A 14,338-nucleotide genomic window follows, 5' to 3' on the forward strand; every position below is an offset into this window, starting at 1 on the left:
CAGTAAAAACTCTACTTCACAAATACATGCCAGTGAAAACAACGTATGCTCTAATGTTGAAAATGCAAATGATCTCAAGCCAGTGGTCACACAGTGTCATCTGTATGTTCAGTGTCACTGCTGAAGTACCCTTCGCACCTCTGGGTGTGTGCTGGGATGCGTCGGCACACAGCTTGGACATCACGGGTTTATTTGACACAACTCACAGAGACGGGACTCAGTGGCACAACCCAACTGACTTTCTCTAGATCGTGTTAGTGGCGTATCTTTTAACGTTTCATCTGCTTACGCCACATTTACATATATGATGCTGTTTTATACCCTGGAAGTTCCTGCTTTTTCCACTGTCCCAGATGGCAAGAATTTTCATTTTCTGTATTCACTCTGTGTCTGCTTCTAGACCTGCACGAGGCTGTGCAGTCCTGTGCTTCTGCCTTCAGGGTCCGGCTAGCCCCGTGGATCCTGGCCTTCAGTTCCTCCTCAGGGCATGTTTGCCTACTAAGCTGCCCAGGGAATAGTCTTTGAGGAAGTTTTAACTTTTAAGTGATTACATAGTTGCTGTATTTGAGATGCTGTAATTGACACCATGCTTGAAATCTGAGGGAGGTAAAGTATTAATATTGCTACAAAAAATGTATTTGAAACATTAATCCTTAAAAACTGTTTGAATGTAACGTTTATCCATAGGAGAATCTGTCCATGCAGAAAACACTTGCTGATGAATGCGCTGTGCCGGTGCGGCGCTGGCCCTGGCGGACTCGCCTTTCACACTTAGCGTACCGGAGCGTAGCTGCCGTCAGGGGCCGCGTAGCCGCCGTCCAGGGGCCGCGTAGCCCTGGTGCTGCGGGTCAGCTCCGCTTCCTGTGGGTGAGCGCGGAGCAGGCTGGGAGCACAGAGGGCCTGACCCCGGGCCAGGGGGTACAAAGTAGCAAGGCCTGAGTTGGGCAGATGAAGGGACAGTAAGGGAAGGTTCCTCCAGGCGCGGTGCGGCAGCGAGGGAGGGCGCCGCGTACCGAGAGCGCTGCAGGCAGCAGCTGAAAGCCTAGAACTAAAGGAAGGAAGCAGAAAAGATGAGGCTGGAGAGAGAAACGGGACGTCACATGCTGTGGAGTTTTGAATTTATCTGGAAAGCCATCGAAATGTTTTAAACTGGTTAGTGACGTGATCATGTCTGTACGTTAGAAAGGTAGATCTGGATGGAGCGTAAAGACTGTTGGGAAGGGAAGGACGCAACGCGGAGGGAGTCGGTCAGACGGCGGCGGCGCTGGAGGCGAGGGGACCTGCGGCCCTGGGCGGCGGAGCGAGGCAGGGCGGAACGCACGGCGTCTCGCTGCTGAGACGGTAGCGCGAGGGGCAGTCAGGGGCGGCCCAAGAATCCGGCTTGGAATAACTGGCACAAGTGTTGTTTCCCAAAACAGGGAGTGAAGAGGAGGACGGGGTTACGGAGGTAAGATTATGTTTTCAGTTTGGACGCAGGAAATTTGAATACCCTCTCGACACTCACACGGAGGAGTCCAGCGAGCAGCTGAGTGTCCAGCGGGAACCCCGAAAAGAGAAAACAGACGCACTAGTCATCAGCATAGAGTTTGAAAGATTCCTAGTGCATTTTGCATTGTTATAAAGAAATACCTGAGGCTGGGTACTTTCTGGAGAAGAGAGGTTTCTTTGGCTCACGGTTCTGCAGGCCGTGCAGGAAGCATGATGCCAACATCTGCTGCTGGTGACAGCTTTAGGGAGCTTCCACTGATGGCAGAAGGGGAGGAGAGCTGGCATCACCCAGGGAGAGGAAGGAAGCGCGAGAGAGGAGATGCCAGGATCTTTTCAGCAGACCAGCACCGAGCCCTTCACGAGGACCCAGCTGCCGCCCAGCAGGCCCCACGTCCCACCCTGGGATCAGATTTCAACGTGCTGTTTAGAGGGGACACACATCCCAATTATGTCAGAAAGGGAAGACCTGGGAGAGGGAAGAAATAGGACCTAGGATATCCTGGAAAACACTGATTTACACAAAGATGAACAGAAGCGGAGAGATTAGTTGGAAACCAGAAAAGAGGGGTGTCCTAAGTAAAATCTAAAAATAATCCTTTCTCTTAGTTTTACCTTCCAAGTTTTAGAAATACATGTCTAGTAATTTTTAAGACTTACGACATTTGCCCGGATGGACATTATCACTGTAAGCACCGCGTCCCTTCCGCCCTTCTGCTGCTGTTGGAGCAGCGGGCAGAGTGCTCCTGTGACCGCTGCGGAGGCCTGTGCCCATTGCCGGGGCTCATCTTTAACACGGATCGAGTTCAAGAGCTTGACCAAGTAAGACATTCTTGGTAAGAGTCTCACTCTGTCACCCTGGCTACAGTGCCGTGGCGTCAGCCTAGCTCACTGCAACCTCAAAATCCTGGGCTCAAGCAATCCTCCTGCCTCAGCCTCCCGAGTAGGTGGGACTACAGGCATGCGCCACCATGCCCGGTTAATTTTTCTACATATAGTTTTAGTTGTCCATATAATTTCTTTCTATTTTTAGTAGAGATAGGGTCTCGCTCTTGCTCAGGCTGGTCTCGAACTCCTGACCTCAAACAATCCACCTGCCTCAGCCTCCCAGAGTGCTAGGATGACAGGCGTGAGCCACCCCGCCCGGCCAAGACATTCTGCTAGTTAGAGAGGTTGGTTCAAGAAAGGGGGTAGAACTTACAGAGATGCCAGAGGAAGTCGTTTGGAGCCATCAGGGGAAACCCCCCTTGTTTTTAATAAAGAGCGATTCCTCTGGATGCCCTGCACACAGACGGAAGGCCCGGACTTGCTGCAACCCTGTTGCACCAGCCTGAAACTCAAACTGACACCAGGAGGAGGCAGGCGGGCAGAGCTGAGAAAAACGTAGCGAGAGTTGGGTGCAGGGACACATGCCAGTAGTCCCCTGTTGGGGAGGTGGGAGAATTGCCTGAGCCCAGAAACCTCACCTTAAAAAAACAAAAAACAAAAAAAGGAAACACTGTAGAGAACAAAGCAGAAGCTCTGAACGGTACAGAACACGCTGCCCCCTGGTCCTTATTCTTTCAGCCATTTCTGTTCTGGGTTAAGTTATTCTCGGAGAAGCAGCGTGTGATGTGTGTGCATAAATGATGCGTACGAACAGCAGTGTTACAGTGAAGGATAGTGTAGCTAGCCAAATGTCACGTGAGAGCTCTGTGGTGCATATTTTAAAAACTCAAAATGTGAGCACGATGTCATCCTACGGTTTTGGGAGGAAGACAGGAAGTGGGGAGGGAGTTACTTTAGAACGGCGAGGCATGAGAAAGAATGACAAGGTTGAGTTCTGGACCAGGTGCAGTGGCTCATGCCTATAACCCTGGCAGTCTGGGAGGCTGCGGTGGGAGGCTTGCTTGAGCTCAGGAGTTAGAGACCAGAGACCAGGCTGAGGAAGAGTGAGACCCAACTCTACTAAAAGTAGGAAAAATGAGGTGGGCGTGGTGGCGCAGGCCCACAGTCCCAGCTACCTGGGAAGCTGAGGCCCAGATCACGGAAGCCCAGAGTTGGAGGCTGCAGTGAGCTGCGATGACACCACTGCAGTCTAGCCCAGGGGACAGAGCGAGAGTCTGTCTCAAGAAAAAAGAAAAGATTGAGTTCTGAGGGAAACCAGACATGAAATCATAAATGTTTATTATTCGTCCCTGTGTGGCACCACTTCTCCTGGTATACACAGTATGTAAGTTTTTATGTAAAGTTGTAAGAGTAGCAGGAAACTACATGAATTAACAAAAGATTTTTAAAAACTTATTAGGAAAATTATCAAATATATGCAGGAAGGTAGAGGGCAGAGAACCCCGTGTATGCAGCACCATCCCCAGTAGGTCCAGGGGGCGCCTTGTTTCCCTGCAGACCACCCCCGTCCAGTAATTCTAGAGCAAATTCTGGGTCTCTCATCTCATCCCAGAGTATTTCAGTGTGTGTGTCTCTGAGACATACGAGTGCTTCTTAAGGAAACAGCTTTCATGGGGCGTAACTGACATACAGTAAGCGGCACATACTGAAATTGCACAGTCGGATGATTTCTGGCGTGTGCCTTGAAACCACCAGCAGTCACAGCCAAGCTCGGGAACGTGTCCGTCACCCCCAGAGTTCTTCAGGACCTTCCTAATCTCTCTCTTCCCCAGCCACCACCGTCCTGCTCTCTGTTGCCACACATTAGTTTGCATCTTCTAGAATTTCTTTTCTTTTTCTTTTTTTTTTTTTGAGACAGAGTCTCCCTCTGTCGCCCCAGCTAGAGTGCAGTAGCGTGATCACAGCTCACTGCAGCCTCTAACTCCTGGGCTCAGGTGATCCTCCTGCCTCAGCCTCCCAAGTAGCTGGGACTACAGGCCTGCGCCACCACGCCCGGCTAATTTTTCCTACTTTCAGTAGAGACGGGGCCTTGCTCTTGCTCAGGGTGGTCTGGTCTCGATCTCCTGGCCTCAAGCGATCCTCCTGCCCTGGCCTCCTGAAGTGCGAGGATTACAGGCGAGAGCCACTTCTGGCCTGAGCAAGAACTTTTTATTTAAGATAATCACAATTGTTAACGCACCCAAAACAAAAGTAAGTTTAAAATACTTCCTTATTGTCATCTAATATCCAGTCAGTTTTCAGATTTAGCTATTGTCCCATTAATGTATTTTTAGAGATGGTTTGTTTAGTTCACACAGTAGCAAATACTTTGAAATTAACCTTTTTTATTTCCTCTCCTCCTTGCATCTACTCCAGATTATTAGTTCATTATCTTTAATAATGATTTTATTGTGATATAACTATGTGGAAACGTCACGGGAATTGAAATTAACCTTTTTTATTTCCTCTCCTCCTTGCATCTACTCCAGATTATTAGTTCATTATCTTTAATAATGATTTTATTGTGATATAACTATGTGGAAACGTCACAGGAAGAGACATTTTGTCTGACCCCCTCCACACTAACATAACTCCTCATTTGGGTGGACGGCTAGTCCTTGCCCTTAGGCATAATAAAAGTCAGGATTTTAAGGCTGGCAAGGATTATTCCGATGGTCGACAGTCTTACTGAAGTTCCCTGTAAAGAACAGTCTGTTTGCAGGAAACACGGTGACTCTGCCACTGACAGCAGCTGCTACAGTATCAGCGCAGAGTGCACCATTTCCTGTTTTTCTTTGCAGAGGCCTGACTGGAATTTCCCCTGCTCGCCCACGAGTTAAATCTTGTGTCTGTCTTGAATTCTTAATACAGCACACCACAAAAGGGTGCCATTCCTTAGATGTCCACATTGTGCCTGAAAAATAGTATATTTTTATATTTTAGAATATTTAGTTATGCTTAGAATCTAGCTTTTTGATTCGTTAAGAATGCTATAAGAGTCTAAAAAACACCTCAACCTGTGTCTGGATCCATCCTTCCTACCTTCTCTGGAACCTTGTAATGTTGAAAGTCCTTTTTCTTTACCTTCAGTTTTTCTCTTTCTTTTTCTTTACCTCTTTCACTGGACCTTCCCACCAGAAATTGAGCATAATCAAGACTTTCCCACCCTAAAGGGGAAAGTTCACTCTGTGCTCATGCCCTTTTCTCCCCGAGGCTGCTGACCGCCGTGTCTTTTTCCCGTCCAGGGGACCAGGCTGTCTTCGGTCGTCTGTGTTCCCCGGTTTCCACCTGCAGCCCCGCGCAGTCCTCTCTGTCTTCCGCGCCTGTGAGCCTGTTGACGCGAATGGATTTCAGTCTGTTGCTGACCTCGCGTCACCTCTCGCCTGCGTTGCCTGCTCCCTCCTTGGTGCTTCCAGTCTCCAGATTTCCCTGCTGACCTCTAGACTGTTCTCTTTGGCCTCTTTTGATGGCTCATTCTCCTCCGCTCAACCTCAGATGTAGAGTTCCTCACCCACGTTTTCCCTAGTACATCTGTTTAACTGGGCTTTGTTTTGCTGGTAACTCTGAATCTCTTATCCCTTGTTTAGCTTCTTTCGGAACCCAGTGAATTGCTCGTATTCTACTCAAATCTGAAGTCTGCGTATTTTTTTTCTTTGAGAAAGAGTCTCGCTCTGTCGCCCACCTAGAGTGCAGTGGCATCGTCATAGCTCACTGCAGCCTCCAACTCCTGGGCTCCAGCGATTGTCCTGCCTCAGCCTGTAGCCGCACAGCCCCATGGCCTGGCTAATTTTTTTATATTTAGTAGAGACGGTCTCGCTATTGCTCAGGCTGGTCTCCTGCCCTCGAGCGATCCTCCCGCCTGGGCCTCCCAGAGTGCTGGGATGACAGGGTGAGCCACTGTGTCTGGACAAGGCATTTTTCTTAGCTCCTACCTCTCAGTTACCACATCCAGCCAACAACCAAATGCTGTTGATTTCGTCCACGGAACACCTGTTGAATCTACCACTTCTTTTCACCTCTGCTGTTAGTTGGAGCCAGGTGACCCTTTTCACCAACATCACTGTAATAACTTCTCCTTCTGGCCTCTTGGAGCCTGTTTTCCACCTGTAGGTATCGCGAAGTGGCCTTTCGAAACCGTTTGATTGTGTCATTCCTCTGCTTCAAAAGCCTTTCAGTTGTTTCCCCTCGTTCTGGAGAGGACACGCACGCCGGTCCTTCACGCCCCGTGTGATCTGGCTCTGGCCCACGTGAGCGTGCTCCTCTGAGGCCCCTGCTCGCGCGCTGGCTTCAGCAGCACAGGCCTGTCGGTGCCTGGAGCAGCTGTGCTCCTTCCAGCCGTAGAGGAGGAGGGACTGAGCGCGTCTGCTTTCATCTCTAAAAGAGGTTAGACTAGGTGGCATGAAGAAACCTTCCAGTACTAAATTCTGACTCTCAACGCAGTGAAGTCCAAGTTGAAAAATATCCGCTGTTTTCAGATTTACATTATAAATTGGTTATCCAGTAACACAGTGTGATAGCAGGAAGCCGAAGTCACCCAGCCTTTGTTTTTCAGTGTGAGAGTAGCCAGTGTAGTGACCTGCTTTTGAATATCGTCCCCGACTAATCAGAACCTTTGCTGTCTTAGCGTTTGTGAGTGCGTGTCCACGGCCCGCTTCCGAGAAACGGTCCTGCGTGCGTGGGTGGGGCCCGAGGGCAGCAGGTGACGTTGCCCCAGGCAGCGTCTGCGGAGCTCAGCTGAGAGACGCAGGCACTCGAGGTGGAGGCGAGGTCCAAGGGGAGCTTCTGCCGAGCGCCAGACACGCCCTCCCGGAGGAGATGATGCAGATGCAGAGATGCAGGGAGTTGCTTTGCATGTTCGCAGGGCCAGGGCGATGGAGTCTCCCCGTAGTCTGGTTCTCTGACGTGTCGGCCCCCTCACTGCTGGAGGGGCTGGTCTGGCGGAGCCGGGGGCTCTCTGCACGTCGGGAGCAGCTGTCCTTACGAGGTGGTGGCACAGGGCCGTGGCGAGAGTCTGCCGTCCTGCAGATGCGGAACTTAACTGCACCCTTTTCTGTTCATGTCTGGAGGGTCCCAAGAACCTCCACCCTTAGGCTGGGGGCTCACTGGGGAGGAAACCCCAAGGATTGTGCTGCCCACATGCTGAGAAAATTCATGTCCTCTGACGGTGAAGATAGATTTGGATGTGCCTGGACAAACAGCTTCCTAACAAGGCACATTTGATGGGAATATAACACTTTATTATCAAGAAAGAAAAGAGGCACAAAACTAGTGTCTTCTTTCCCTACCTTCATCGTAAGACAGAGAAGCTAGCATTGTTTCTTAAGGGTCCTTAAGGGAATCAAGCTTAATCATCCCAGATGAGAGAGAACAGTATGACGAGAAGTATGTTGAACGAGGTAGTGGGGGTAGACAGACCGAGTCTGGGAAAGGCGAGGACCGGAGTGGAGCAGACGTGGGCATTGCCGGCCAGGGCACCCGGGGCCGCGGGCGGCTGTGGGTGTGAAGTCTGCGGTTGAGGCGCCTCTGAGCAAATGCAGGAAGAAGGTAGCAGGAAACCAGCGTGTTGTGTTAAGGAATAGAGAGTTAAAAAACATAGACAAAGGATCTGGACCCTGTTTTGGCTTTATTGATACCATTTTAGCCTGAAAGTTTTATGTGATCCTGTGGAGCAGGGCTCCAAAAGACAGACTGAATTTCCTACCAACTCTTCGAGAAAGGGCGTGAAGTAACTAAATTTAGAGAAATAAAGAAATGAGAGTATTTTGCTCCCTAGTGGTGGCAGACTGTACGGTCATGCATTTTGGGGGAACATGTGAAAACCTATAATACAAATTCTCAAAGAGATTAAAAAATACTGCAATGACATAACAAAGACCTCCTGAAAAATAACCATAATGGATAAATAAAAGTGTGTGGTTACTACAGAAAACTGTACTGATTGAGAACGGGGGTCAGCGGACTGCTGTCTGCAGGCCAGTCTGGTCTGCCGCCTGCGTGTGTGGACGCACAGCCGCACTCACCGCGCGTTGCCGGCAGCTGCGTCCGGACTGCGGCGGCAGAGCCACGGCGGAGACTGCGTTGGCTTCGTGCTTAGAATACTGACTGGCGCCTTAGAAAAAAATTGTGGACTTCTGAGGAGGATTAAGTGGCGTTATTTTCCAATGCAGTGAAATTATAAAGAGAAACAAAAATAATAGGTGAAAATACAAGAAACATTTAAGATTAAACACACACACACACACACACACACACACACGTATGTTCAGGTGTCCACATGGCAGGAATTCCAGAAATAGCAGCAAGGGACAAGAGGAGCACTTTCGAAGGGTGACAGGAGAAACCTTCCCTAAGCTGCAGCAAACCAGCGTCCAGACATTCGCGTGGGCTGCACGAATTACTGGAGGGAAACCCAGCACACTTGGGGACAGCCCAGCGTCACTGGTGAACTCCGAGGATAAAGAACACAAATATTTCAGAGTAAAAGCATCAGGCGGCTTTTTGGCTTCTACTCTGGGAAAGTAAAAGCCAGAGGGCAGCAAGACAGTGTGTGCAGACTTCTGGGATAGATGCATGAACTGCGTTTGTGGTTTTACAGAAAACCATGTTCTGTGCCTGAGGAGCTGTCATGTGGCCGTCTTGATGAAATTTTAGGGTTTATTAGGATCATGCCGACATTTCAGTGGATGTGGATGTTAAAGGCAGCCTGGTCCCACAAGTTTGCAGCTTGGCGTGGTTTGGCGGGAGTGGCAAGTTGGGGAGCAGTGCACGCTGGAAAGGGAAGATCCGCGGAGCTGATAGCGGCACAACCCAGCCGTGCAGGGACCTGTGCAGCCAGGGAACACGGGGGACTGATCTCAGATAACTCTGTCTCTGGAAGGATCTCACATCAGTAAAACGCTGCAGTAGAGTGAGGAAGTGTCTCTAGTGAGGTGGAAGGGCACACCGGTGGGAGCCGGGACACTCGGTGGTGGCTACATTTACTGGGAGACAGGGTCTAGCACCCTGTAAGGAGTGGTTGTCACAAAGTAGGAAGAGTCGGTAAGACCCGGCCTGGTTGAGTTTATATAGGGTTTTGTTCCCAGCCAGAAGGGACCAGAAAACAGCATAGACCAGAACCAAATCCATCAATCCCTCTAACCCCTGCCGGCTGGATGACAGATTCATTCCAGCATGGAAAGGCCACTGGGTGTCGTCTGAGGCTGTGGCCCCCAACCCCCATCCCTGGCCTGTGAGGCAGCAGGCGAGCGCGCTGAGCTTCGTCTGGGTTTAGCGCTCTGTGCACGGCTCTCACCCTGCGCGAGCTCCACCTCCGTCCGTCAGCAGCAGCGGGCTCTCCGAGGAACCTGAACTGCGCGTGTGAGGGGCCTGGGCTGCGGCTCCTTGTGAGACTGTGATGCCTGATGGCCTGGGGTGGGGCTGAGGGGACGCTGGTGCTGGGGAGCTGAGCACAGAGGTCTGTCTGCACAGTAAATGCAACGCCCTTGGCTCACCCCAAACAACCCCCCCCACCTGTCGTGGAAAATCGTCTTCCAGAAAGCCGGTCCCTAGTGCCAGAAATGTTGGGGACCACAGATCTAATTAATGACCATCAAAATGTAGCAGATTTGTTGATGAACGCTGGAAGGTAATGTTTAAAATCAGAGCACTGTGCTCAGATCACACTGTTCTCTGCTAACAATAATGGTGACTGATAATTTTACATTTGTCTCATTTTTTCCAAAAGAATAAAACTTGAATGGTTATTATGCAGATACGTGGATGGCCAAAGCTAGACCAAATAGCCTATTAATTTCTAAATAATAACCTATTGTTTTGCCTTACTAATCATTTTTTTTGTGCGTATATTTCTTTTGGGGATTTCATCATAAGAGGTAACTGTGGTAGTCCAAAAGTCAGGCATTTTTATGTTCTAGGTAAATTTATTATATTAAAGCCATTCATCAATAGTATATAAACCCATCAGAATAAGTTTTCTGATAATAAGATCATTTTCCCAACACGTTGTTCCCCGTATTTCAGAAAAGGCGACGGCGGATTGACCGCAGTATGATTGGAGAACCCACAAACTTCGTCCACACGGCTCACGTGGGGTCCGGAGACCTCTTCAGTGGCATGAACTCGGTAAGTGCGCTGGGTGGAACGCGCAGACAGGCGTGTGCAAGCCGTGTAGTAAGTACATACGTTTTCAGTAACACTGCGCCAAGTTAATTTGTAGACAGTGACTGTAAATGTATAATGTGAGCATAGAAGGGAGAGGAAAATTACGAAAATTAAGCCTCTAATTTGCCAAGTATTTGTTTCTGTTTCTTGTACTGATGTCTTCATAGCTGCCATGTTCTTGAATACTTTGAAACTTTAAAGGATTTGAGTTCAGAGTGGAGGTTGACATCCTATTGATTGTCATGCTTCCACCAGGGGACTTGCAGATCAGCCTTTTACTAATAATGTTTAATTTCTTTGGTTCTCTTAAGTTCACTTAATTGACTTTTGCAAACATTTTTATTGCATTTACTTTAAGAAGTATGAATGTTTGTGATTTGTTTGTTTATTGTAAGTTCTCATGCACTAAACAGAGGAGTAAGATTTGCACGTACTCCTTTAGGGCAAGGCAGCAAAAATTTGTCATAGTTGGCAGGAAGATGGGAAGAACCAGAAATAAGGAGGGAAGATCTATTTGCTGTCTCTTACAGAGGTTTCAGTGAATTTCAGAGTTGACTTGAGATTTACCTTTTATTCCTTAATTTTTCTCTAAGAGAAAACCAGAATGCAGTATAATAGAAAAAAATGCCAAACAAGAGTTCCTACCAGGGCTCTGCGTCACTTTTGCCTTTGAGCAAGCCACTACGCATCGAGGCCTCTTTCCCTGAGGCTTAAAGTCAGCAAGTGTCTAGGTGATGCCTAAAGTATTCAGAACCAGAAAGTCAATTCAGATTTTTATAAACAAAATTATGATCCATTGTGTCCTGACTCACTAGACAGCATTAACAAGAGAACAGAGACTTTTAATAGGTAGACGGTTACCCTGGATACAGCACCACATTCGTCAGTCACTTACTAGGTGAGCAAAGAAGTGACATTTGTAGCTTCTTGGAAAGGAAATAGCTTGTTTGTTGTTTTAAATCTGTGGGAAAAGTACTTTGTGTCACATGACGCCCTTTGTGGACCTGCCTTTGTGGACCTGCCTGGGGCATCACGTTGTCAAAACAGTCAGTTGCTTTGTTTCCTGGATCAACATGGAGTGAAAAAACTAAATGGGACACTATTACTTTTATTAATATGGTTATTATATATAAAAATAGAATGAGTGACCTCAAATTTATTATATAATGATGAATTTTAATTTTTTTCCCATCAGCTGATGTCACTTTGCCACTTCAGATTTTTTAAAAAAATCCAACTGTGTAGGAAAAATTAAATTTTAGTTCGTGGTGTTTGTTAACGTTTTAAGTTTTGTTTATGCACATTTCAGAATTTCCTTTAAGATTCCTCCCTGGCATTTTATCTCAGTGAAAAGCCTGTCATTGGGTGACCCAACTCTTGTGCCTGCTGTAAGTTCAGGCGGAACTTCAGGACTGCGCTTGGCAGGGTTTCCCTGGCTGCCCCTGCAGCTTAGAGCTGCTCTCAGAGTTCTGTCCTGCAGCCTCCAGGCAGCCTTCTCTGCTCCCAAGGGGATTTTTTATGGAGCATTTCAGCTTTAGAACCAAATGTGTCTCCCGAAGATTTTTGGTAGCCATTTCACACACGAGTTTCTTGTCTCTAAAGCAATACTCAGCACGCAGCCCTCACAGAGCACCGAGTTCTAACTTTGATAAGCCCGACTCTGAGAGAAATTATGTTCTGTGCAATAATGGTATAAATAAGACAAAACCGTAAATAGATGTCGTGTTAATCCAAAAAAATACTGTCTCTGAAGTTTGTCCTAAGAGCTGAGCAACTGGAACTGTGAGCACGGCTTGATGCGTGTGGAACAGCTTGGCCTGCGCTGAACGGTCAGATGACTTGGAGTTTCTTTTTTCCTCAAATACACTGTTCTTTCCAAGACTGTCTTTTATACTAACTTACTGCCAGAAAAGATTTTTGTGACCCTTTCAATAATAGAACCCTATTGTGTTAAATTATGGTATATCACAGTCCCAGTAATAGATTCAGTCCCAACACCGAAAGGTTACTTATTACAGAATCCGAACCTTTCAGTTTGAAATTGAAGAATTGACTTTTGTAGGAAAAATACTTTTTTTCTTAATGAGAATCTACGTGGCATTATAAATGAACAGGGTAAAAACATGATATTGTTTTTTAAAGAGGCCTAAAATATCTATAAATGGCAACGTGGCATGTTAGGCAGAAAATTACTTGGTATCAGGGCTGAACTCAAGTTTGTGCCACGTGGGCGTGGTGTTGCTGCCTAGGGAGGGGCCGTTGTGGGCGTGAACTGGTTCCACGTGGCAGGCAGTGGCCTGCTGAGATGGCGTGCACTGAGCAAGTCTGTAGATCAGTCATTGGTTAATGTAAACACACATTACAGTAACACCTTAGTATGTACTATGGGAATAACATGTTCCACGTGAGTAAATTTCCCACAGCAGTAAAAATGTACCCAGTGAAGAGCCATTTTCTCATTTAGACCCTTTTGATCTTAAGTAAACGATGCATTTTACATTTTGCCATTCTTTTCTATTATCATATATATTTAAACCTGCCTAACTGCAAAAATGACTTGGCGAAGTCGTGTTACTTTATTTAAACGTACAGTATTTAATGTATTGACTGAGCATCACCAGTGAGAAAGCCCCTGACGTGTGCTTTGGGTGACAGTGCCCAGTGCGTGGTCAGATCACCGGCTGGCGGGGCCCAGCCGCCGCTCCCGCCACGTCGCGGGAGTGAGAAGGGCCCTTTGAGTCCAGGGAACACCTGACACCGCAGCCCCCGGTCCCTGGGCCACGGACCGGACCAGGACTGGGCTGCACCGCAGGAGGTGAGCAGGGGGTGGTGAGCGGAGCTTCATCTGTGTTTGCAGCCGCTGCCCAGCACCGCCCAGGGGACGTCCCGGCGCTGCCCAGGGTCCCAGCACGGCCCAGGGGACGTCCCGGCGCTGCCCAGGCCTGGCTGCCTGTCAGATTCTCCCAGGAGCACAAACCCTGCTGTGGACGGGCGTGGAGGGACCTGGGCTGCGGCTCCTTAGGAATGTGACGCCCAGCGGTCTGAGGTGGAGCTGGGTGGTGACGCGGGTGCTGGGGAGCAGCCGCACATGCAGATTCTCAGGAGCAGAGCGGTCTGACTGCGCAGTAATGTAACGCGCTTGGGTCGTCCCCATCTCTCCTAGCCCCAGTCCATGGAAAAATTGTCTTCCATGAAACTGGTCTCTGGTGCCAGAAAGGTTGGGGACGGCCGTCCTGATGGACTCTTTTCACGGTTGGACCGTCACCTCCAGAATCTTCTTATTGCTCATGTCCTCCTACCAGTGTGGCCCGAGTCTGATTCTTTGCTTCCATACTGCTGCTAACTTATGCAGCCTCAGATTGGATAATAATGTTACACTAAACGTACTTCACAGTTTGCAGATGACTTTATGTGCTGCTGTTTGAGCAAAAAGTAAAACAATATTCCAGCACATCTGTGTCTCCCAATCTATGAGGAAACAGCCCTGTAGTGTGGTCAGGAGGGATCGTCACCTCAGCCACGTACAGATAAGCAGCCTGGTACTCAGAGGAGATAAAAGTAGTTCACCCAGTTACAATATTAATAAACTGTGAGTACACTCTGTCTTTGAATTATTGGACTTTGACTTTATCAGACTATGTTAAGTCTGTAAATTTTACCATAGACTTTTAAGATTTATAATTAGCTGGTCCAGTTTCATTCATCCTTGTTTTTTTATTTTCTAAATAACTGAGGTGACCATTTGTGTGAGGTATCTGTAAATTCAGATATTTGAGATTGAGGAACAGAAAGTTGAGTTGATCTGTGTATTTCTGACTGTTTTTGA

At 48.1% G+C, this 14,338-nt stretch overlaps 1 protein-coding gene across 7 annotated transcripts in view; it reads left to right on the forward strand.

Annotated features, from left to right (window-relative positions):
* Positions 1-14,338, forward strand: part of CDC42SE2 (CDC42 small effector 2) — a 72,899-nt gene that overhangs the window by 56,930 nt on the left and 1,631 nt on the right. For all 7 annotated transcript variants that reach the window (XM_069484022.1, XM_069484016.1, XM_069484015.1 and 4 more), the window contains one exon: positions 10,372-10,473. In XM_069484022.1, the coding sequence (XP_069340123.1) occupies positions 10,372-10,473 (102 nt within the window). The remainder of the gene's footprint in view (positions 1-10,371; positions 10,474-14,338) is intronic.

This window comes from Eulemur rufifrons, chromosome 10, assembly GCF_041146395.1.
Source record: "Eulemur rufifrons isolate Redbay chromosome 10, OSU_ERuf_1, whole genome shotgun sequence".
NCBI classification, from domain to species: domain Eukaryota; kingdom Metazoa; phylum Chordata; class Mammalia; order Primates; family Lemuridae; genus Eulemur; species Eulemur rufifrons.